The sequence below is a fragment of the Malurus melanocephalus genome, unplaced genomic scaffold (assembly GCF_030028575.1).
Source record: "Malurus melanocephalus ecotype Western Australia unplaced genomic scaffold, MMel_1.1 scaffold_38, whole genome shotgun sequence".
Taxonomy (NCBI): domain Eukaryota; kingdom Metazoa; phylum Chordata; class Aves; order Passeriformes; family Maluridae; genus Malurus; species Malurus melanocephalus.
The window spans coordinates 838,500-864,289 of record NW_026623270.1 but is presented as its reverse complement, the minus strand read 5'-3'; the positions used below and the strand labels follow the sequence as shown (position 1 = coordinate 864,289).

The window sequence follows — 25,790 nt, the reverse complement described above, 5'->3', positions numbered from 1 at the left end:
AGAATGAATTAGCATTTGCATTATAAAACAGGAGTGCATATTTTAGCTATGCTTTTTAAAATGACATTAAAATCCTCCAGGGAACTCTCACCACTAATATGTGTTTTACAACACTGCCTTCTAGAGAGAAAATCTTGCTCCTATTCACTGCAAATCACTGTTCCTGTGAGTTCCATGTCTGGAGCGCACTGTACCTTTCAGCAAAGGCTGGGATGCCAGCCACCAGTGAGCCTGCCTTCTATTTTAAGTGCRACCTGAGGGCAAGGCTCAAGACCAAATCTGCCAACTGTACAAGTTGTTACCCTCAGGGGTGGATTCAGAGCCACGTTTAGAATAAGTCATACAGCATTTCTGGGTGAAAACATATCATGGCACACTTCTCTGCAGGGTGGAAGTGACCACCCATGGCGTGTATATCCCTAGGTATCCCACCTATTCCTGCAGTGATTCTGCCTCACTGAGGGGATGTGTATGAGATGGACTTCAAACTGGCTGCCAGGACAAGAATGTGTACCCTTTGACATATGAGACTTGTAGATAAGTCCCATGACAATGACAATGCAAAAAATTGGGGCAAGGTACACCTCAYATTTCAGGGTCTTCCCAAGGCTCAGCTTACATGCCTAAGCCTCTGAGACACAGCAAGCATTCACTTAATTCAATATTCAGCAAGTTCCTGCTGTTTTTGTGGAAAACAAAGATGAAAGAATATATAAAAGCACAAGGTCCAGAAACTGAAGGGTACATCAGTTATTTTGAGGGAAATGTCCTTTAAAATCCTGACTCTCTTAYCTTAATACAAATTATTAAATGCCATATGTGCAAAAACCTGTAAGACTGTAAGAAAAAACTGTAAGAAAAAAAACTGTAAGTCAAGGGAAAACTTACATACTTTTACCTTCTGAAATAAGGCAAGCTGAACAGCTGAGATAATAAGGCTTGAAAAGAGTTCTGTTCCTAGCATGTAGTCTCTCAATTCCATGAAGCAGTCAGTAGCTAAAGACAGCTATTATTGTCCAATGATGGTTYACTGAGAGCTATCCTGACTGTGAGGGCACCAAAGAAGTTTTAAGGAGAATATAAAAGATTTCTCTCACTTTCATATTATTTACTATAGCAAAATAAAGATGGGTTTTTCCCTGTGTGTATAAAAATGAAACAATAGTAAGATGTGGCAGTGGCAAGGGTCTAATGACTATGTTCTGACATCTACATTGCTAAACCTTCATTTCCAACAAATAACCACTATGCTGTTTGCCTTTTTTTAAGAGGACTTTCATTTTTTCCCAAATGTTATTTTGAATATTTTTTTATTCCTGATTACACATAGTGTTTCTAAATTATCATTTTGAAGAACTGGAAAACCCTGCTACCAAGAAAAAGAAGTTAGAGATCTGTTCTTGTACATTCTTCCCTTGATCTCCATTCAAATATGATAAATGTTTACATTTCAAATAAAATGCATTATGCACTGAGCACAGTGAGATACTTTTTGTAATGAGCATATATTTTTGATCACATTATGTTAAAATTTTCTTTCTGGAACACTGAGTATTCTGCATAGACTAGAAGAACAACTCATGTTAAAAAAAATAAAATAAWTAAATGAGTTTTCCACTAGAGCAAGCAAATTGAATGCACWTTTTTTTTTAAGAAAAAAAGAAATTACAATTAATTGTGACCACTAATACTCTTTCTTGTCCAAGACGGTCAAGAAAGTCACTGAAATGCACTGACACTCYACCACAGTTTTGTGTATCTGATCTGCTACTGCCACTGACTTCAGTCAGTATTTTATTGTTGATGTATTGCTCTTCATTACCATTCTTTACTAAAATTATTCTTGGGTTTGGAATACTTAAATACATAAATAACTCACTGAATGTGCCCAAAATTTAGCTGGCATAAGGTTTCACAGGGAGGTCCTGATTGCAGTCCCCTTTTCATTCCTGTTGCAACACTCCTCAGTATTGCAACTTTCCCTGACCTACATTTGGCACTCCAGAGCCCATTTGTTAATTTTCTGAGAAATTACGAAGCTCCTTTTCTCTTGCTTGTTAAACTGCTGGTAAGAACGCAAGTCAAGACAGAGCTGATGTTTAACACGGTCCTTTCTGTAAACATTTTCATTTATTTTAGAAGTATTTGATGGTTCAACCACAGAAGGCTCCTTAAATACGTAYCTCTACAGTCTGAGAAAAAATTAAATGTTGAACAGACAAATGCCYTTTGCTCTTTGAAGATCTGGAAATCAGTAGTAACAGGTTATTTTTTTCTGACTTTCTAATAAGAATAAACATCCTGTATTTTATGTCACTCTTCAACGTTTTGCCATATTATTCCTGAATGCCAGGGAAAATGAGGTATTTGGTACTGTGCAAATAAGTACCTGGCACTACAAAACATAAATGCAGGGACTAATGCTGGTTACTGTGCATTATAGCTATGTTYTTAAGGCTGCATCAAAGACTTTTTATGACTGATGGGGGGGAAGGAAAGCAGCATAAGGTCACCAAAGGAATCCATGTACAACTTGCATTTAAAAATGGTAATTAATCAGGTTTTGATGTCATCAGCTTGATTGCACCTTAATATGGTTCACTGAAATCTGTTTGCCATTTGCTTTAGTAAACTGTACAKGAAACACAACCAATCTCTTTGGTCAGATTATAAAGAAAATAAATATTCTGAAAGAAAAAGATTTATCATTTCCTTTGAAATCACACATTTCACCTCAAAACTTTTCAAAAAATGAATCTTTAGATTTGAATATATACTTAAATACTTTTTTCTTCCACAAACAACAGTTCTTCAAAAAGATCAGCCACAGAAGAAAGAAGGTCTGTGAATTGAGCAGGGAGGAAGAAGGATGCTCTGACCAGTGACCAGGTTTAGTCCAGAAAATCCTCAATTTTAAGTGCTTGGCAGATACACATGAAAATGGCAGGAAGTCAGGCCAAAGTCAATGCCCAGAGGAATTCTAGTTTCCTCCATGCCAACGAGATGAGAAAGCAGCTTAGTCTGCCAAGCAGTTAATTCTCCCCCAGTGCCCCAGTTTCAGCCAGTGGCAGCAGGCAAAACATTCCTGTACTTGCACCACACATCTGTGAGATTCCTCAGCAATATCATCTTTTGGGGCCCTCCTAAACCCATTCAGCTCAGCAAAGGGGTCTCCATCTTGAGTTTCACACAGAAACCTAGTATGGCTCCTTCAGGCCACSCTCTGGCTTGAATTGTTTTTTCTGATTAACGTGCAGCACCATGGCTTTTATCTGATATGCACAATGTTGCTTAAAGCATCAAGTACCTGGTGAAGCCCAAATCTATGTTCGGCTAAAACTGACACACAAAGAACAATCATTTTCAGGCAGCAAATGCACCTAACTGATACGCATTCTTCTGAGCATACCAGTTAAAAAACTTATTTCAGGAAAACTATGCTTTCACACCTTACAGAGACAAAAATTGGACAATGCAAAATATTTCAGGATCTAGCTCACATATTCTTGAATATTGTAAAAATTTAGTCCAGCAATCCTTTCCTGACTGTAATTTTAAAAAGCTGGTCTTTTCCTTTTCCATTTTTTTTTATCACTGTTTTAATTTACACTATGAAAAGACAGGGGAAAAGAGCATGGAATTTGAAATGCTCATCTCACAAACAGGCATAAAAATATTACTTCATTATTAATATATTTTTGCAGTAAGTATAGTGAATAATCTGCCTTCATCACTTCCAGTTGACCCCTTAGCATATGGTCTGCCAACACATCAAAAACACACSAATGGATTGAAAGCTCGAAAACTGCTGATGTAATTTTAACTAATAAGCATTACATTGCCATGACTGCCTGTGTGTCAATCTACCAGATTCATCATCACACAAGAGAAGTGCCAGATAGTTTCTGCTAAAGGATCAGGGCAGGCAGTAACACTGACTCATTTCTTATGCTATATTGCTCCAAGATTTTCTTGAGACSAAAGCAGAGAACTCATTCTAAATGGAAAGAAAAGGAGAACTGGGAATGCCAGCCAGCTTTTGCTTTCTCAGATGACTGTGAACTAAACTCAATTTGGTTAGTCACATAGATTCCAGTTATTCCTTTCATACATTCTTCTCAAAACCCCTTAAGTAACACAAARATCAAGTCCTGCCCCAAAGTTAGCAGACACTTCATCTAGAACCCAGCCTTTTTCTTTCCCTACAGATCAACAGCCTCCTAATTTTGATTTAAACAAATAGTTCTGCCAGTTTTTCACTGGCCGCCAGTTACAGATGAGATAAAATATTGCAGTTCACTAAAATAATGTAGACTTAATTATAGGACTTAACCAAGAGACTCAAACATTAACAGAATATGYTTACAAATTTAAAATTAAAATACATGCATTTTAAAATAAATTGGTAAGTTACTTTGTTGGTCACATAAGACTATTGACAACAATTAATCTAAACGTTATGTATACTTGGAAGAAGTAAAAAGTGAARTAAGAAAAAGTGAAGCAAAGATTATGCATTGTGATTTTCTATCTCATCTCTATAAAAAGATACAGAAGTGATATCTACGTAATATAAAATTTGGAACACTGAAAGTGTATAAGCTGGAAGTCCTAGAAAACTCTGGAGTCACAAGTGATCTAACAGCTAGGAGCAGTTTACTGGAAGGCTCTCAAAAAAAAGCCAGCTAGGACTACACCTTGAAGACTTTCTTGTCTCTTCACCTAGAAATATACTTATTGCCTTTCAATCTCAGTTTTTAAGATTTATAAATAYGAAGGAAGAGTGTTCTGGAATTTTAGTTTCATATATAAACACCTATTACCTATTTGCACAAAAACTGTACCATTTTGAGAAAAATATTTTCATTCTTATAAGAAATTTAAGAATTGGGAGGCTGAGATACTTATAATAACTGAATAAAATAYAAGTAGCTGAGTGGGCACTTCTGCATATTTCTGTACTCCAAGGACACTGTGGTATTTAYAAAGGTCATAAAAAAGGGAATGTGATTCTGCATTTGCTGTGTGAACAACAGGAGCATACAATATCAACCAAGTGAAATAACAAATTCTCTCTACTTTAATGTATTAAAAAGTATTTCTTCACAAAATGTACTCATTTGTAAGCAGGTATTAGATGAAGTAAAACAGTTTCTTTTATTTGTTCTCATTCTGTTTATTTCCATAAGATTTCTGTGTCCTGTACAAAGTACAACTCCTCGAGAAGAGAAAGAGACATTTGTCTTCATCCTTAGCAATGGTAAGTACTCTTGGAGAGAGGAGAAATCACTGACAACATCTCCAGTATCTAATTTKATTTTTACGTTGCTATTTTAGATCACTGATAAAATAGGATTTATCTATGTATTTTAATTATGTTATACATTAATTTTTTATTTAAGTGCTAATGAAACTTTTATGTAACAATGCAAAAGCTAGCATAACGTGAAAAATAAACACATACAAAAGATAACAACAGTMAAAAAAGATGCTCCTTTAAGTGAATGCTCATGTATGAGATTCTCTGAACTGTTTCCAAAGAAAAGGAACATTTCAATGAATCATATACTAACAATATATAAGAAAATTAACATCTGGGCTGTAGTCAATCYGAAGCCTATCATGGGGGAATCTATTGTGCAGCTGGTAGGAAACAGCCTGGATATATGTCAAAGTACCATCCAAGTCCCATAGACAAAGAAGCATCCAAGCCCACATGTATTCAATGCTWTTCTGCTGTGCTTTTTTTTGAACCTCCTCCACATGAACAAACATCACCCAATGCTGTGGCTGAATTGATTACAAGGATTTCAGCAAGGAAAGAGMTGCCTAAAAGGAGTGTTTTGCATTACCTTACAGTAAACATGCATGAATGTGCATTATACACAAACATACAAACACACACACAGACATATATATAATATGTATGTATGTATGTATGTATGTATGAATCATATATTGATGATTTGTTTCTAATGAATACTAAAAAAGACAATCATCAAACAGAGCATTTAGCCAGGAGTGATGCATCTGCATCCAGAAACTGAATAAATCCCACATCCTCTCCTATTGTCCAGTAGCAGAAATAGTTGTGTTCAGAACTGGCTCAGTTTGAACAGCCTGAGCTTAGGATCCAGAAACTGGACACTCCCTTTTCTAAATCAACCACAAGATTAAGAATTCAGTGGGCATTTTAGGATTGTGCCTGTGACCTCCATAAGACTAGACACTCCAGGAAATAATCAGGATTACAGTYTGATTTGTGCAGGGGTGGGGCTCATTCTTTGGCTTGATGATATCTGAATTCTTTGCTGCTCTGGTGAAGCTTCTTGAAGAACACTGGTGCATCGTTCAGCTTCCACACTAAGCTACCATTTGTGGCTTTTCTAGCCTTTGTGGGCTTGAATTTCCCCAAGATGGGAGATGAAAAAAGTCCCAATGCCCAATTCCATTTGCAATCAAACTATGCACGTAATAAGTATTTCGTCTTTAAAATAAAATGTGAAACCCGATTTAAGTACCCATGTACCACAAGCAGAGGATACTGGGCTTTGGATCCGAGTAGGGTGAGATGCCTAACTGAAAATCAAAGAAAGACAGAGAGGTGTTGATGCCTGGCTTGTTCAATGCAGCATTCAGTTCAGCCTGCACTTTCTTGACTCTGCTCTGAGATATTGGACTCCACATGACTGGAAATGGAGGCATCTTATTCTGGGGCCAAATTCCTACAAAAGATATTCACTTAAAACCTTTTTTTGTAACTTGTAAATTTTATTTATCCACAGAAATATATAACAACTCCCTTCTTTAATACAAAACAGAAGAACTTGTCAACATAATACATCTATGAAATGAACTTTTTAGTCAGGTAGATAACATACATTCAGTATATGCGCTATATTTCACAGCGCAAAAGACTGTGGACCAGCACTGTGGTCCAGTTTGTTTTGGAAATTTGTTTAGGAAAACAAAATTTGTCTTGGAAAACAGCCCTTAAAAGAGAGTCTGAAGACTGTAAATCTTTCTTATTGTAATTGCCCTACTAGTACAATGTTATTAATATAACTGYGCTGATAGACYATTACATTTGAATTTACATGAATGYAAATTTACATTGAAAAAATTATATATGTGACAAAACACAGCCCCTTACACATTCTTCCACTATATTAAATAAACCTTAAAGACAAAAGTGTTCAAATGAAAATGCAATAGTCAGAATAGCYACTGCTACAGAAACAAAACTCATTAGGTACATGCAACTAATTCCATGTGTTTGGGCAGTACAACTCATTAAGACAAGATCCCTCCTCTAAACAAGAGAGATGTTAAATAGAAGCTTAATTATATTCAAGTAATCAAAAATATTTTGCACTGAGCTATTGCACTCTACTTTTTAATTATTASCTTTAAATCTACCAGCACAGACCAATATTCTCCCAAAATAATTTCTTTTCCTTAGAATCTCATTAGGTGAGCCTCATCACCACTGGCCCTGTACTAATTAAGTCCCAAAGAGAGAAAGAAGTGAAGAAAAGGACTAAAAGTGAGTGGAGAGTATAAAACTGAAAATGCAGATAAACAGTAGAAAGAACTAAATCTTTAAAACCTCTTAGTCCTTGTTCCTCATAAGAACCTGAATGAATACAACATCATAGTGAAAACTGGTCATATAAGCCAATAAAAGGTGGCATGATATGGAGAAGTACTAAGAATACAGACGATTTTTTATCAGGRAAATATTTGCAGCAGTTCTCAAATAACTGGGGCATTAGAGCTTAGACATCGGTATTTCAAATTATAGATTTGGGTTTGCTCTGAAATACATAGGGTTTTACCCCTATATAGAAAAAGCTGTACTTTTAGTATTTAGTATTTTAAACTCCATTTGAAGACACAGCATACCTTCATGTGTTTTGTGTCCTTAGAAATTAACAAAAGCTATCCCAAGAATAGGGATAACACATTCAAACCAAGATATGTAATGAATTATGAAGAAAGTTAAACCAGATATTCTGCATATTTCAGGGGAAGAAAATAAAAATTAGAAGCTCTGACTAGTTAATAGCATACAGTGTAACCATAATCTGGATTGTGGATGATGTGTTATCTGAGACATTACATAYATCAGGGAAGGATATTACAATTCATAGAAAGCTGAATTTACCAATAACAAAAATCAGAAAGAATTCAAAACAATCTTCTAAAAGAGTACATCCATAAGTAGGTATATTTCCCATGCAAAATAATGATTGCTTTTACTTGCTTTCATGTGAACATAACATTTCTAATATTAAAGATACACTAACAAGTCTCCCCTTCTTCCAAAGGTGTATAACAACCTAATCACGTGAGGAAAAATTTTAACATCCAATGTGTTTTGTATTTGCAATACGATAGGAATGGGGAAGGAAAACTATAGAGCTTGCCTGCATGTGAAAGATAAGGCAGATTAACTCTGCCTGGGAATTTTAAAGTACTATGAGCTGTTTCTGAATAATTCCATATGTGAACACTCTTATTTTGGAATAAGAGAGTGCTTTGTTCCTGTTCAGCTTGACCCACTTTCCAAAAGCATTTAATTAGGAGCATTTTTTATGTGTAAAAAAGGCTTTTGTTTGTTCTCTTGATTAAAACAATAAAGTTCAGTATCGAAGGTTTCCGATTCAAAACATCTTAAACATTTTTTTTTTCAAAGCAATGACAGCCTAGGTATTAAAATTCAACTGTGGCATTTTCACTGCTTCTCTAAATAAATGATTTAAAAGGCAAAAGGTTTTTTAAACAGCCTTCAGACAGCMATTACTTTCTGGTGTAATCCCTAGGCTGTATATGGTACTCAGAATTCTCTAACACAAACCTGCTCCTTGCAAAACATGAAGTAATAGCAGAGGTTTTTAWAACTGTGTGTCAAAGGGTCAACTGTAATGTCTTGGGACTTCAGAAATCAAACTATTTACGTAAAGTAAAACSATGCAGTCTGAGAGGACAAGAGGGGCTCACTCTTCCTATACTCATAACTGATCAGAATCCAGGTGTATAGAAATATGTGCTGCCAACTCAAACTGTYAAGCTCGGCACTTTGGCAACCATGTATGCCCAGATACCTGCTCAGAATGCGAGCAGTGTGAATCCACACTGTCTCAGAAAATACAGGGTAGGCACGTAGAGAAAATTAAAATATTGGAAGCCTACGTTCAGATAACTGTAAGTATGTCTAGCAAGTATGAGTGTTTGCATGTTCAACCTACATCTGGGTGCCACAGCTTTGGCCATGTAAACCTCCTGAGCTGCTGATGCTGGTACAGAAATTAGTACATAGCTAAACATTAGAGCATCAGCCTAGTGGCAGCACCCACACTTTAGAAGCAGGAAGAACAGCCTCATKTAGCATTGTCATCTCCACATGACCCCAAGGGCTCCCTGTCAGTTCCACAGCCCAAGTGAGCGAGGTACATTAACACTGGAGTAATATTACAATGCTTATGCCATGGGTGGCTAGCACATTTAATCCTGCAATAGAACAGATAAAGAATTGTCACTAGCATGAAAGGCAGCKTAGAAACCCCACATGCTCTGCTATGTGTGGGGCAGGGGGATTAAGTGCAATCCTGGACTGTCCCCATCTGGATGGCTGACAAATAAGCRCCCATATGCAGACTCAGACATACTTCACTAAGAATGAAAACTCTTCACATATGTAATATATCAACAAGCTTGTGAACTGCATGTTGAACCCTCCCAGAAAGGACTTTATACTGGCTTGAGTGACATCTCCAACCTTTTGTACCAAACATATCTGTCTAACTGTCCTATAAACCAAGAGGAAGTTCAGGTCTCTTTGCTGTCATTAAATATYAATTGAGATCTTAAATATTTGTTCTTAATTTGAAAAATAGAAGCTACAACCCTTTCTGTTGTGTTTAAGAACAGATTAAAGCCTATTAACTTGGCAGGCTGCTGTTAAAATAATGATGCCATGTTTTAGCTTGTGGTTGATGTAATCTTGCTCTTACATTGTACTGCTCCCATACGAAACAGCACATTGCGGCTTTCTTGGAAACAAGAAACAACACCATAAGCCACATTAACAATACATCTTTAAAATCTGTCACATTTTATCTTGAAATTATTTTCACTTCAAGAACCTAATTTTACAAATACTGGGTGCTTCAAAAATACTTTTTGCACAGTCTAGAATAAGAAAAYTATTACTTCTATCCTAGAAACACCTGTTTCTATTAAGTGCTGAGTACTGGTGTGAAAGAGAAATGCAAGTTGTAGACTTACACAAAAAAGCCGGTTTTCCCAAAAACTACATTTTTTATGTCAGCATTTGTATAATCCCTGAGGTACACACCTTCATTAATCAGTAACCATGTCTTATTTTACCATACCTCATAAGGATTAGGTAGGAAGCCTACAGACTGTCTATGGAACCATGCAGCACACTGGGTAAGAGTTCTACACTAAGCAGCAGCAACTGAAAAACAGTGACATTTGAACAATGGAAAACTGGTTTTCCTTTCATTCCAGGTCCTYCAAATTACTGAAAAACACACCTCAGAAACTGCAGAAAGAGCTTKATTTGATTGTGGTAAATCAAACATACCTTCTATTTGATGTCAACACTATACAAGAAATATGTATCAACAAAAGCAACTTGCTAGCTAGGAAAATGTTAAGAATATAAATGAATTATCTTGTACTGATCTATCCAATGAAAGAATATTACATATTTTGTTTACTCCTCATCACTTAAGTGGTCTGTTTACTTTTTGCAACTAATGTATTTTGAAATTAATGCTTTATATATTTTCTATATATTTTTAATATATTAAATTTAGAAATAAATTAGTTGTTTGAACACCAAAATCTGCTGAGAAGAGTATCTTTAAAGTACAAATGCTTAAAAACTTGCTGGATRTTATTAAATTGTATCTTATAGCATACTATGTTATGTTGTGAAAAATCAATTCTGCCTTTTTCATATACTCAACTAAATTTTCAGTAACGAATCACAATCTCACTGACATCAAATAGGCTTTTGTGCTTTCCCGTTASGTTTACTTCATCAGTTCTATCCCATTGTTTGCACATATATTTGAAAACCATTTTGGAAAATCTTATTGCCACTTATTTTCAGCTACTGATAACATCGCTGGCATGAAAACACATCACTCCTTCAAACACTTTTTTGTTGAAAAACAAAGAAAAATAGTCTTTTGAACAGAATTACATTATGATATTTTAAAAAGAGAGTAGCAAAAATTAGCCAGTACAACCCCCTAGCAAAGCAAATCCCATAATCAAATACAGTAAGTAAATCTCATTATCACAGAAAGTGATGAGAAGGTTTTTTGCTTGCTTTCAGGACTAGGAGATAAATGGTTGAATTTTAAACATTGTGTTCCTGTCTTTGAAGCTCCCTATCACTGTCTCATGAATAGTTTGTCACATATTTGCCAACATTAAAGCTCAAACACTAGAATTTGCCTCAGAACAATGAAATATTATTCTGAAATGAACACTTACATTTTCTAACCATATTGGTTACTTCCCTCTTAATTAGCCTGTTCTTCTTATCCAGACACAGTATGTGTCCATACGGCTTTTAGGTTGTAACTGATATTACAAAATTATTATAAAAATGCTATCTTATTATGAAAAATGCAATACTAATGTTCAATGTTTCAATAGCAGAAAACTACCAAATAAGAAGCAACTGCCCAGTGTATCAATACAAGATGAGATACATTGCTAGAATACAYCCATCAAGTTCTAATGTAAGAGTTGTGAAAAGGAATCAGTAGGGGCCCACTCTGTTCTCATTTGGAAATTGAAAAATATTTGTGTGTCTAAGAAACCACTCGATTGCTAATTTCTMGTTAGTGTCCATAAAGAGCCCTGCCTGTAGATGAATAACCAAAATGTTTTTCTCTGCCATGTTTAAAAGAATCTTTTTTATAAGTCAATATTCTACCATATGATTCAGCTGAGAAACTGAGCTTTAGGGAAAGACTTTACTGATTAGCTCATAATACCTGTTGCTTTTTATTTAGGCAAAGACTTATTGGGCACACTGCATGCACAAGACTGCAGCAGTTCTGGATAAACTCAACACAAAAAATGATTTAATTACTAATTTCAAATGTTAAGAAACTGCCTCTGGGAAACCATCCAAGATTTTTTATCCAGAGGSAGTATGACTACCATATAATTAATTAAAATTTGGGAGAAGTGCCACAGATATGCAAGAAACAGTTACTCACAACTTAATAGGGTGGAGAAAGTAGAAGATAGGCTACAAATAGACTATCAAAGAAACAAAACTATGAAGTGAAAGAAACAAACCTTGGGATCTTTTGAAATTACAGAAAAAGAGGAAAGAAGAGTATATAACAGATAAAACTAAAGAATGCATCATTATTGTACAAAAAGTGATTCACTGTCATGCAATTAAGAAAGAAGGTGAAAAGCAACCAACATGTGATATGTGTAATTTTGCAGGGTGTGGAATCTGGACAATTAGAGCAGCATTTACTTGGTTGCCATTGCTGATTCCAGTGTGAGAAAATGCTCCATTGCAGTACAAATAAAATCAACTACATTTAAATCAAATCACCTGTTAACGGAGAAACAGGAGAACATCTRCAGGAGACAAATGGCAGTCTTTCTTTCATTTAGGATAGTGCCACTATAAAAAACTTTCAGACAAACTGGGAAAACTTTGTATTGCATACTGTATTTGAAATGTTTTCTTCTTTAATGATGAAGGCAAAATGCTACTGTATTTTTTGCTTGACACTGTAAGTGCATTTTTAGCAAGAGCAGACTGAGGAATGTTGACAATCTATCCAAATATCAACGATTTCCAATTTTTTTTTATTTTCAGTCTTCTGTTTCTTCTCAGTATTATTCAGAGTTTATAGAGTGACATTATCAACATTTTCTGTTTCAGGTACAGATGAGTCTTTCTCCTGTTCTTTCTTCTGTAACTCTTTCTTCCCTGTGGGTATTCCCAAAACTGCTGCTGACCAACTTATCTCCAGTCTGGAGAGTTCATATACAATGTACATCAGAAGCATCTTAGACTTTGAGACATGGGTGTTGAGCAGCTGCCTTGYTAGCATTGTAAAATACAATGTGGAAGCACAAATGGCACCACTAAATCCTAATCAAGTTTGTGAAACCACCCAAATGTCACTTAAATGGTTTAAATAGCCTAACACCTGCAATTGCAAAGAATTAATTTTTTTTGCAACATGTTCTGTGCACAGTGTTATTGACCTCCCTCAGAAACTTAAACATTGAAACCATAATGGCATATTTTTGCCATTTAGTTGAAAACTTGTGTCTTTATATATACATATATATAGAACTATCAAGCAAGCTAATTAAAAAGTATTAAGAACTGCTCAAGCAGTGTATCTTAGACTCACAGCTTGCCTATCATAGGCGCTTTTTAAATCCTGCCTATCTTAGACACCCATTTCAGGATGGGAAGAATGAGTTTCTGCAGGTTTGTCCCAGGTGACAGACTGTAGAATTACCTTAGTGACACAGTCAGACTGGACACCAAACTTGTTCAAAGTTCCACTGAAAAGCAAATTGATCCAACAATGTTTTGCTACTTATGAAGGCATCTGTTTGAGGTATTATTTGAGCAGGGAGAAGCATTATCCTTTACCATGTTACTATGTTTTTATGCAGATAAAAGAGACATTTGTACTCTGATATTTCATTTTCCATATTGCTGCTGCTAGATTGTAAGGATTAAGGAGAACAGTAAAAGTACTTAAGTCTCCAGCTTGGCCCACATTCCAGGAATATGAATTTTGGCTATGCAGAAAGTAACAATAACCTGCTGGGTGGTTTCCACCAAGCAATGGATTTCTTCAAGTTCTTCTACCTCAGAGATAGCACAGGGGAAGTCTGATGTATAAATATCTTACAAGGCACTCAGAAAAAACATCACAGAAAACAGCTTGGCATGTGATAACTTTCTTTAATGTATATATATAATCTCATTTTACATTATAATATTATAAACAAATTTTCATTGAWACAAGCTACAAAAGTCTTCATTAATGGATTCTGAAAATATTTAAGTGAGATACTTAAATGCTAAAGGTATATCTGACACAAGATTTACCTAATGCTGTCTCTGACAGAGGGTCTATTGAACATCTTTAAAAATKATATCAAAAACTGACCAATCATTCAGGTGAAGGAATATATATTGAAAAGCTCAATTCATTCCAGCATTCACTTGTCTTCTTTGGGATTTGAGGTAACATACAACAGCTGCCATGAGGGAGGTAGTCCAAAGGACACTTTGTTGGCTTGCTGCTTGGCATACTTTAAACAGCAAACTGAACTCTACTTTGAAGATGAAGCTTCAACATTACCTTCACTGTCACATCAATTGTTAACTCCTGAATATATGCCCTGTGGGGCTSGCACACAGATGTAGAGAAAATTTCTGGTGCAGATGGAGACTCTGCTAAAGTTAGCGGATGTTGCTCTGTAACATCCTGTCAAAGCCTGATTACCTGCTGTGCATRTTGATGCAGTTCAGCAGGTGTTTTACTTCTTCCTTTTACTCATATCAATCTCTTCTGGTTCCCRTATTTTTAAATAAATCTGCAGCTGGTATRTGTTGTGGCATTTATTAAACWYAGAATCATAGAACATGCTGAGTTGGAAKGGACCCATCAGGATCATYGAGTYCAACTCCTGGCCCTGCACACAGCAGCCCAAGAGTCACACCCTGTGCCTGAGAGTTTTGTCCAAATGCCTCTTGAATTCTGTCAGGCTTGGTGCTGTGACTACTTCCCTGGGCAGCCTGTTCCAGTGCCCAGCCACACTCTGGGTGARGAACCTCTTCCTCATGTGCAGCCTAAACTTCCCCTGACTCAGCTTCATTGCCATTTCCTCAGGTCCTGTCACTCGTCATCAGAGTGAAGAGATTGGTACCCACTCCTCAGCTGCCCCCARCAYTCGAAGTGAGGCTGYCCCRGCCCAGAGCAGAGCRGGACAATCCCCTCCCTTGCCCGGTTGCTGATGCTGTGCCTGATGCACCCCAGGACATGGCTGGCCCTCCTGGCTGACAGGGCATGCTACTAATCAAGTCTTTCTTGTGTATAGATTTCTAACATTAATTCTGATCCCTTTTTAGATCTTTTCATCCTATTAAATGCAAAACACTCAAGGCTGACCAAACTCRAGGTAACAAGTAAATTCTGTTTCTGTATTTTCTGTGCACTTCRAGGAAAGAAGATAACTGCTTGTTTACATGTACATGTAGGAAGAACTAGACCTGGATAAAGTGTTTTGTCTGTATTAAGTAATTTTCAAATTTCACTGGTTTTGATGTATTTAGAACTATATTAATTTTCTTATTTTAATGTCCTAGCTACTTACAGTTACTAAAACCCCTAACCAAATCACATTTTAAAACATATTCAAAGGAACTTCTCAAAATTCATGAAAATAAAATTTCTTCTTCTTTTAAATGAAAAATTAAATAGTTTAAACTCTATTCCAATACAGCTGTTTTCYTTCACCTGCTGGCTTTAAAGAAATATATATTAACATATATAAAACCAAGAAATTAAATGCATGTATTTCACAGAGATGCATCTAAATCCATATATAACTGAGAAAAGTGGGGAAAATAACAGTGCATTTTCTTAGTCTAATATCAATGAAGAGCATCCATTCAAGCACTATGGCTAGAGAAAGTCAGATGCAGTGCTCACGTAAAAATAATTCAAAGCAGAGTTCTATTTGGATTGGGAAAATGACACATAAATYCTTTATGCGTTGTCATACTGGGATTGAGTTAAAGCCAACCAAGCATCTGATTCTTGCTTTGAATACTCATTGATTCATTGCTATTGTAAACCATTTAATGGGAATCACATTCAAAAGATTGGTGAAAGACTCTCATTTTAAAAATCAGAGATATCTGTAAGAAGACAAGTTCAAGAAGAAAAGATTTAAACAAATATTTGGGAAAACCATTGCCCATATCTACCACATATACTACTGAACAGATTTTTTTAATAATGAGTTATATACCAAATTCCTTAATCAGATACATATTCCTAAATATTCTGAAGCATATTTGTGAATAGTGGAGCCTCAATTTTACCCAAATCAAAAATTTTATGCCATGWTAAATGATCTTGTAATTTCTCTTTCTTTTAAGCATTTGGATGCATATAAATAGTATTTAAAAGTACAAACATGTCCAGAAGACATTATATGTGGAGTTATACACACAAAGATAAACATAACCATGAGACACGCATGAAACAAGGTAATAAATATGATATGACAGATATATAGATAAATAAATATGTATAAATATATCTCATTTTGATTTTGACTGATCTGTTTTTGCAATAGTTTTGTCGCATCCCACACTTTGCTCCTCTGTACTGTTTTTGATTTTTTTTGTAACAATTTACTTAAGCTAAATAAAGATGACCCTAAGCACAAACAAAACACTAATAGCAGCTAGAATCCGTTAAGTGCCTGACATGTTTAAGGTATTGTGYAAGTATTTAATTAAAAGTCCTCAAGACAATCCTCAAGACCAGTAAATACTTCCAGCAGCAATGCTGCAGCACAGAGAAAGAAGTTACCACAAGGGAGAAACCAAATCCCAGCACTAAATTGTAGCAGTGGCTTTTCTGTTCAGACAAAGCAGGACACAACAGTGATTTCTAGCATTGTAATAATCTAGCAAGGTGTCTGTACAGTGTTGAAAGTCTTGATGGTATTCTGAAAAGTTATTGTCAAATCTGTGGTACTACTGAAATTCTCTGTGTATATAAATGTAGTCCAAGTAAGGTTACATTTCTGCCAAACCAGTGACATTTCACTTAGCTTTAATCATCTATAAGCACTGTGTCTAATCTGACTTAGTCACACAACCTGTCTTTAAAGTCAACAGAGAGATGAGCAGCTCTGGAGAGTGATACATCTCACTTATCTTAACACTCAGTTTAGGATGAGAAATGGAATGGGATTCTGGAGATGGATAATTGCACATAAATTTTAGCYGTCAGCAAGAACCACTGCACAGAGTTCCTGCAGAGCCAGGGTTGAGGGACACACTTCTCTTAGACTCCTTGGAGGTTACAAAAATTGCCTAACACACTCCAGAAGAAATAGCTTTTCACAAACATAACTCAGAGTCACAACTGATAAGAAGAAAATTAAGATGYACTTACCAAAAACAACAGAGGACTCACAGTAGTAGTAACCATTCGGTTGGTTTTTTTTTGAACATGGAGCAAAGATCAAAACGATGCAAGATCTCATCTCCAAAATAATGGTTTTTGAAATCTTCAAACAGACTAGAGTCAATCTTTTTCACCTTTAAAAAGCAACATAAAATTCAATTAGGCATTCTACTTGGAGACCTAATTTTCATATTTAATTTCTATAGTTTTCACTTTAACTGTACGTATAGTTAGGATGGAAAACTACTTCAACATACAAAAAGAATACAGAAATAATCATCTGCCAAATTTTCTGTTTTAGGGAAGCACTACCTGCTGCAGAACTTAACAATGAAATAGAAGTGTCATTAGTCCTCCTTTCTACCACTTCCTCTTGAGCCCTGTAGGAAACAAAAAAACRTAATAGACATACACAATGCTACAACTGCTTTAACTTCCAGTGGTTTGCAACAGTGTTCATGGAATATGTAACTGGAAATTAATCTTGCTGTCATCACTTAGCATGCTACTACAAGGAAGAATCTCAAATGTTTGTCAAGGGCAGTTTTCCAAGTTGTTAAAACCACTACATGGGAAAAAAAGTGGTTGTATTTTATTAGCACTAGACTTCTTACCTCAGTAAATCTAAAAGCTTACTGTAAGTTATAATATTGCAACCATTATGTAGTTTTGCACAGATGAAGTGGAACATCATAAATATTCTATTAGTCTATTTTCAGAAAACATCATTTCAGTAGTTATTTTAAGATTTTAGAGCTCCTAATTCCATCACATCATCAATAAAAATCAATTATCTCTGTAGAAATTCAGTATTTTCTCCTTCAGTGTACCTCCTAACAATGCTGTTTGCTATTTAAATACCTTTACTTTATGTTAAGGGATGTTCAGAGTGATGCTGCCCCTAGCAGCTCCAGCCCAGGGCTYCCTACTGCCCAGCGGCTGGAGCCCAGTCCAGTGTGTGGGAGCCCCAGTCCTTGATGGATGTACCTGCTGCTTTCACCTKCCAGAGACACACACCCATGCTCAAAGGACACGGACATGGCTGGAGACACGGRTGCCACTGCCTTCACCAGCACCCACATACAGGGCTCACAGGAGACACAAGTGTAAGGATAGAAGGTCAGCAGTATAGAAGGCACATGACTTTCTCTCCATGTGCACGTTTGTGCATTCCTCAAACACTATCACTGCCCCTCTGTCCACCCAGCACCCCTGCCCAGACTGCCGGCCTCTCACTGTGCCCACAGGTCCCCCACCCGCTGGCTGCCCAGCTGGAGGTCTGGCAGTGAACACGTGCACTCCTCACACACCGTTTGGGGAGGATACAGACGTTTGACCCCAGCAATCCGCCAGAGAAGTGTGCCCACCAGGCTCATTTTAAAAAAGGACTGGCTCCTTACGCAGTCCACACTGTCCACTCCTCCTTYGTGTTCTTCCCCAGCCTCTCCCCCTGCACATCCCCAATGCATTTGCACAGTCAACCTGCCAACACCCCAGACCCCCGGCTTTCCATTCTCAACAGCTGCAGAGTCTCGGTTTGCCTGTGGTTCCACGGCAGCTCACCGGTGTGAAAAGTAAAGTCYACTTCAGCAAACATCAAAATGTCAATTCCTTAATCTCTGAAACGATGACATCTAGTGGCGAATGCTCCTCATTTCAGGAAATGTAAATCTGGGAGTCTACATCTGCGTGGAAGGCTATATTTATCCCATCCTCGCAGTTAATAGTTAAAATTTTATATCCTATGGCTAGACTAGTCCTTATGTACTAAGGTTATTCTGAAATTAAATCATCCCTTGCTTTTTGGCTGACAGTTTGTGGAAATACAGTCAGACATCAATTAGTAATAAAAGAAAGACATTTTCAGCCAGGAGAACACTTGTCAAAATGTGAAGCCTTGAGTACTTCTGGAATGAAATGAAAAGATAAAAATCCCGACTTCATGCTCCAATAAAAAAATAACATTTAGAAGAGGTTGGGATGCTGCTTGTCAACCACAGTTTGGTAAGGTGTGAATCAAATGTTGAATGCTCAGGAATTGAGTTGTGCTTGTGATGCACTACTGAAAGGTATTTGGAAAAGCAGCCATGGGAAAACTACAGTATTTTTAGTAACTGGAGCAATTTCTGGAGTGCTATTTGCAGTAAAGTGTGAAAGGATGAAGCAATGCCGGTGCACGGGAAGGTTATGGCTCATTTCTTAATTGAAAGCAGTAGGGTCTGGAGCAGTAGCGATGCAAAAGAAAAGTTGTTACCACGTGTAAATAGCACAGATGCTGACTGTAAAGATAAACTATAATGAGGGAGGGTGAGAAACAAGAGTACTTGAGAAGCCACTTTGAAGTGTTTAGTGCTGGAAGGGGAGGAGGAAGACATCTGCCTCTCAAGGAAGCACCCTAATGGATGATACCTGTGAAGGGCATGGCTGTGTAATGTGGGCCTGGAGACGAATGGCATGAGGAGCTCTTGCAGGACTGGCAGAACACCAGGGAGACAGCCTTTGGCAGCGCTGCCATGTCTGCTTTCTCTCCCTCTGTCTCTGGGAAGGTGCAGCCCGCCATCCCCAGCCCTCAGCTGAGCCCCATGCTGTCTCTGTGGCTGCTGCCACAGTCACCCKTGGGACAGGGGCAGGAAGCAGGTGTGGGACCGGGGGTAGGAGGGMCGCAGTGGTGACAGCGCAGGTAGCAGAGACACAAGCAGCTCCGGGCTCCGTGTCCCAGAGCCCACAGCACAGCACCAACAGGCGTGTCCCCTCCAGCCCGGGCCCGGTGGGCGCGGCCTTGCGGGCGGCTCCGGCCTCCTGACGGGTCTGCCCGACGGAACGCCGAGATCCCGCCCGGACAGGAGGGGAAAGGGATCGGCAAAACTCTTTTGGGCTGCAGGGAGGCGCAGCAGCCGAGACSAGCTGCCCGTCTGAGGGTAAGTAGAGGGCAAAGAATTGGGTGAGGGTTGGAAGTGAGGTGCTGACAGGGATTGGTATGGTTGATCCATTATTTACTTGTATAGAAACTGGTGCTGTGTGATGGTGCAGCATAAATATGGGGCTGGGAACATGAAATTATGGCCAGGCCATGGGGCTGCACTGCTCAGGGGAGCCACGGTCAGGGCACGTGCATGACACAAACCTCTGAGAGAGGATGATTTTGTACATGGATATGTATGTGCATGTACATCACTGTATTATGGGTATTTGGGCATAAACAAATACTTTAAAAAATAAAGGACACAAAGAAAAACTGTAAAACTGATGCTGGTGGTTAGCTCTGTTACACGTTCCTTGGAAACAGATGGTAGTTTACTGGCTCCATCTTTCCAATATTTATAGTTAATTCCTGGTAGTACCTTTTTTTCTCCAGGGTTGGAAGAGTGACTCTTAACCTCTTGTTGTCAATTAAAGTTAATTCTCAGGACTTTTTGGATGACTTGTGAATAAAAATACCTCTTGCCAACAGAATGAGTGCCACATCAGCCACGAGCTGTGCCTTGCCACCGCTGCTTGAGCCCGAGCAAGAGGAAAAAGAGGGCTCGGAGACACATATGTCTGTTTTGTGGTATGCAGGGCAGCTGGCAATTACTTACTATGATACAGAAGATTGCTCAGTCTACTTCATGCCTGAGACACCTGATAACGAAGACCTCAATCTACTGCAAAAAGTGATTGGGGAACTTAACCCTCGATGCATAGTGACCAGTGCAAAACAGGACCAGAATATTGCCAAATTCCTGAACAACCTAACAGCTACTGCTGGCGATAAAGATGTAGGAAAACCAGAAATTGTCCTGTTTCCTAACATAGATTTTGGTCTAGAAGTCAGCAAGCAACGGATCCTATCTAGGCAATTTCCATTTATCCCATCTCATATGACTACAACAGAGAAAATTCTCTACTTGTCCTCAATCATCCCTTTTGAGAGTCCACTCATGATCAGAACCTTAGGGGGCCTCCTTAAGTTTCTTGACAGGAGAAGAGTTGGAGTTGAGCTCGAAGACAGCAGTATTGCAGTTCCTATTTTGGCCTTTAAAAAATTTGTGCTGTCAGATACTGTGAATATGGACCAAGACACTTACTGTGTCCTGCAGATATTTAAAAGTGATATCCATCCTTCTGTGTACAAGCTATCCAGTGGACTAAAAGAAGGATTTAGCTTATATGGAATTTTAAACCGTTGCAGATGCAAATGGGGAGAAAAACTGCTGAGGTTGTGGCTCACACGACCTACCCGGAATATGACGGAGCTGAACAAACGGCTAGATGTTATCAACTTCTTCCTGCTGGCTCAGAACCATGAAACAGTCCTTACTCTTCAAAACTGCCTCAAGAATATAAAAAATGTGCCTCTTATTTTAAAGAGAATGACTCTTTCCAACACAAAAGTTACTGACTGGCAAGCACTGTACAAAACAGCGTACAATGCAGTGTGCCTTAGAGACACGTGTCGTTCTCTGCCCAACACTATTGAACTTTTTCAGACTATTTCACGTGTCTTCACTGATGATCTGCACTACATTGCTAATCTGATCAGCAAAGTGGTAGACTTTGAAGGCAGCCTCTCAGAGAACCGCTTCACTGTTAGACCCAATGTGGATGCCACTATTGATGAAAAGAAACGAAAGCTGATGGGGCTGCCAGACTTCCTTACAGAAGTGGCACGAAAAGAACTGGAGACTTTGGACAATCATATTCACTCCTGTTGTGTGATCTACATTCCTTTGATTGGGTTCCTTCTCTCCATTCCACGCCTACCAAATATGGTGGAAAAGAGTGACTTTGAAATCGAAGGCTTGGACTTCATGTTCTTGTCCGAGGATAAACTGTTCTACAGAAGTGCCCGGACCAAGGAGCTAGATAGCCTGCTGGGTGACTTGCACAGTGAGATCAGAGACCAGGAAACACTCATCATGCACCAGCTGCAGACAAAGATCTTGGAGAAGTCTGAAGTACTTAACAGTGTGATTGAGTACACTGCACACCTGGATGTGCTGCTAGCCTTGGCAGCGATGGCCCGGGAGAACGCCTATTGCCGACCTCGCTTTACTCACCGCCACGGCTTCCACATCAAGGATGGAAGACATCCACTCATGGAACTATGTGCAAAGACTTTTGTGGCCAACCCTGTGGACAGTGGCGAGGCTACCAGACGAATAAAGATCATCACGGGGCCCAATTCATCTGGAAAGAGTGTTTACTTAAAGCAAGTAGGTCTTATAGTGTTCATGGCTCTAATCGGCAGTTACGTCCCTGCAGCAGAGGCAGAGATTGGAGTAATTGATGGGATTTACACAAGAATCCACAGTAGGGAATCGGTTTCTGTAGGGCTCTCCACTTTCATGATTGACCTTAACCAGGTTGCCAAGGCCGTAAACAATGCCACGGAGAGGTCCCTTGTGCTAATTGACGAGTTTGGTAAAGGGACCAACACACTGGATGGTTTGTCCCTTCTGGCTGCTGTCCTCAGGTACTGGATCAGACAGGGAACACAGTGTCCACAGGTCTTTGTTTCCACTAATTTTCACAGTTTAATGCAGCTAGACCTCCTGCCTGACACACCTCTTCTGGAGTATCTGACCATGGAAACCCACCAGGATGGTGAGGAGTTGATATTTTTCTATCAGATCAAACAGGGCATGTCCACTGTTAGTCATGCTGCCAACATTGCTGCATTAGCAGGAATGCCAGCCAAAATTATTGAAAGAGGAGTGGAAGTATCAGAACTGATTCGCAACGGAAAACCTATCAAACGTCTTGATGATCCTTCAAAAGAAGATCGAATGGAAAAATGCAAGTCTGTTGTTGAAAAGTTTCTTTGCCTAGACCTTGATGATCCCCAAGTGGACTTGGAAGAGTTCATGTCTAAAGAGGTGCTGCCTTCTGCAGCCTCTATCCTGTAACAAGGGTATATTCATGGCATTGTGTCTACCATGGAGAGTTTGGTACTTTAAAGAATGATCACTATGACATAACACCTCACAGGACATTTAGCTTGTAACAGACTGTCTGTAATTACATCATTCCTTCTTGTTGCTTAAAGCAAGTACTGTAGTTATATATCTCTGCAATATGGTGTATAATATGAATGCAGGAAGACAGGAAGAAAAGAATGTAAAGAACCTCTTCCAGCTGTTGGGTCACCCAGTTTGTGCATTGTCTGTCCCTGTTGTTGGAACGCCAGATTAAAAAAATATACTGTAGAAAAATCACAATGCATTTCTACTGGACTACGAAAGGAAAGTGTTTATTATTTTGTATTGTGCCAAAGTGGTTATTTGACCATTTTTAGGATCAGCATTAAAGATTGCAAATAAATATGTGCCTCAAACTCTTGTACCAGTCAGTAAGTTGTCACAATAGAAACCGCTGACATAGAGGCCGGTAGGTGGAAATACAGAGGGATTTAATGGCTCTGTGACTTTTCTTATACCTGCTTTTGTGTCCAAAATGCCAGAGATCCCAAGAGTTATTATAAAAAAGAATGCTGGTGGTCAGAATCAGTGATACTGATAAACAGAAGTGCTTTGGTTTTACTGAAAATGCTCTCTTCTTTAAGGTCCTGTATGATAGAACTATGTAGTACAGACACATAGGTAGAAATAAAGGCAAAATTACAGATCTAGGAATGTAAGAGAGAAATTCACGTCTTCTGTTCTATTTTTTTTTATTACTATTAACATTTGAGGATAAATACCACAAAGGGAGGATTCCTTTCACTTTTCTTGTCATACAGAGGATCTTTACTGAAGACAGTATTTTATGTATGCATATGGGAGGAAAATTCATTAACAAATTAATTATGCAAGAGCTGTATCTAAGAACTATCAAACCAATAACCTTTCCTGCAGCCAGGTAAGTGCCTGAGATTCCTCATGTAAATAAGACAGAAGAGACATTAGACAGCTTACTGTCTACAAAAATTTGCTTATATTATGGCTAATAAAAGACATTCTACATCTCTCATATACACGCCATTTCAAGAAGCCCAAAATATTAATGTTACATAAACTGAGAGAAAATTTACATGAGAAAAAATTAATTCCCCTTCATAACTATCGGTATTAAACATGTTATCTGGTATATCTAGCTGAAGATAGCAAAAAATGAATGTCAGCACACATCAAAAAGACTTGAAATTAGAGAYACTGCTTTGGGTTTGTTTCATTGTGGAAATTTCTCCTTGATGAAGAAAATTATTATTATTACTACAAAATAAGTACCTTGTTATTTCTGTATGAAACTGGAAAGTGACATAATTTAACATCATTTACTTTAAAAAATACAATAATAAATGACTGAATCATGCATTTAATGCTATTTCCTGTGCAATCATAATAATAATACTGTCTGCACAATAATATCTGGTATCTTGATGATGTTACTATTGAAGTTGAATGGTAACAGTGAATCAGGCCTTGTGCAATGCACACAAATGATGCAAATGCAAACATTTTTCTCACGAATATATTCTCTTTTACTAACTATACATACAGCACTCTAAAGATATACTATACAAAAGAATATAATATAGGAAAGATGAATAAATTATATTTTTGGCATTTTTGGTGGTCAACCACTGTTTAGGCTAGGSATATACTCTGCACTAATTAAGCAGATGCCATCAGTGCAATTTAGCTTCAGTCATCTTCTACTTATAAAATTCATTTCCCAGTATTTGCAGTTCTGGCAGCACTAGGTATCAAAGGACCTCCAAATGTCATACAGCATTTATGAAGTGTGCCTCACAACACATCCTGAAATAAACAGGAGTCTGGACAAATTAAAAACAGAGGGGTTATGACTGACTAGTGGCAACTTAGTAGGCTAGTAAGGGAAGCAAGAATAGAAACGTTATCTTCAAATACAAAACTCCAGTTGCTTCTTTTATTGTGCTTCATTAGGTTCTTTGCATGGAAAATAGTGATACTAACTCAAGATTCTTACCGTTCAAATAAATCTGGAAATAGCTAAACATGTGCAAGTAAATTATATCCCTTTGTCTCCTTTGTCTCCTTCACAAATGCATACTTTATCTCCGGATTTTGGGGAAATTTTCAGTGGCACATCTAATCTGAGAAATGTCCAACTAAGCATGAAGAATGAGTCGGTCCCACTTCTGAGTAGGTAAATAAGTCCTTTCATCTGAGAAGCTGAAGGGGGTACAGTAAACCAGATAGCTCTTTTCTAATCCACTTTATTTCAGACTTTCATCCTTTATTAGTATCTGTTTCCAAATCTTTTAGATTTACCATTTTTAGCTTAATGATGTGCCTTCAAAGTGAAAAACTGTTTTCTTGAGATCTTTACTAGTTCTGAATTCTCTAACTCTTTGCTTTGTAAGTACAGTTTTTAACTTTGGGAAAGTTAAAATCTCTTCAGAATATATGCATTTCAAAATCCCTGCATTTATATTAAGGTTTAAAAAACAGATTTTTTTTCCCCAAAATATAACTTTGGTGGAATTTAGATGTCATTGTGAGGAGGTCAAATAAGAAAGCTTACATTTAAAGAATAAATTGATATAGTGATAAAGCTATAGCTGAG

The 25,790-nt window shown here is 37.7% G+C and overlaps 2 protein-coding genes across 2 annotated transcripts in view; one reads left to right on the top strand and one right to left on the bottom strand.

Annotated features, from left to right (window-relative positions):
• AKAP7 (A-kinase anchoring protein 7) overlaps nt 1-25,790 on the bottom strand; it is an 81,503-nt gene that overhangs the window by 30,906 nt on the left and 24,807 nt on the right. The window contains 2 exon segments of the mRNA XM_057364376.1: nt 17,247-17,289; nt 17,291-17,392. Of these exon segments, the coding sequence (XP_057220359.1) occupies nt 17,247-17,289; nt 17,291-17,392 (145 nt within the window).
• On the top strand, nt 20,705-23,208 carry MSH5 (mutS homolog 5). Its single transcript, XM_057364375.1, has one exon. The coding sequence runs from the start codon at nt 20,711-20,713 to the stop codon at nt 23,144-23,146; it is 2,436 nt and encodes an 811-aa protein (XP_057220358.1). The 5' UTR covers nt 20,705-20,710; the 3' UTR covers nt 23,147-23,208.

Coding starts and splice junctions, on each gene's coding strand:
- MSH5 (XM_057364375.1), top strand. CDS start 20,711: ATGAGTGCCACATCAGCCACGAGCTGTGCCTTGCCACCGCTGCTTGAG.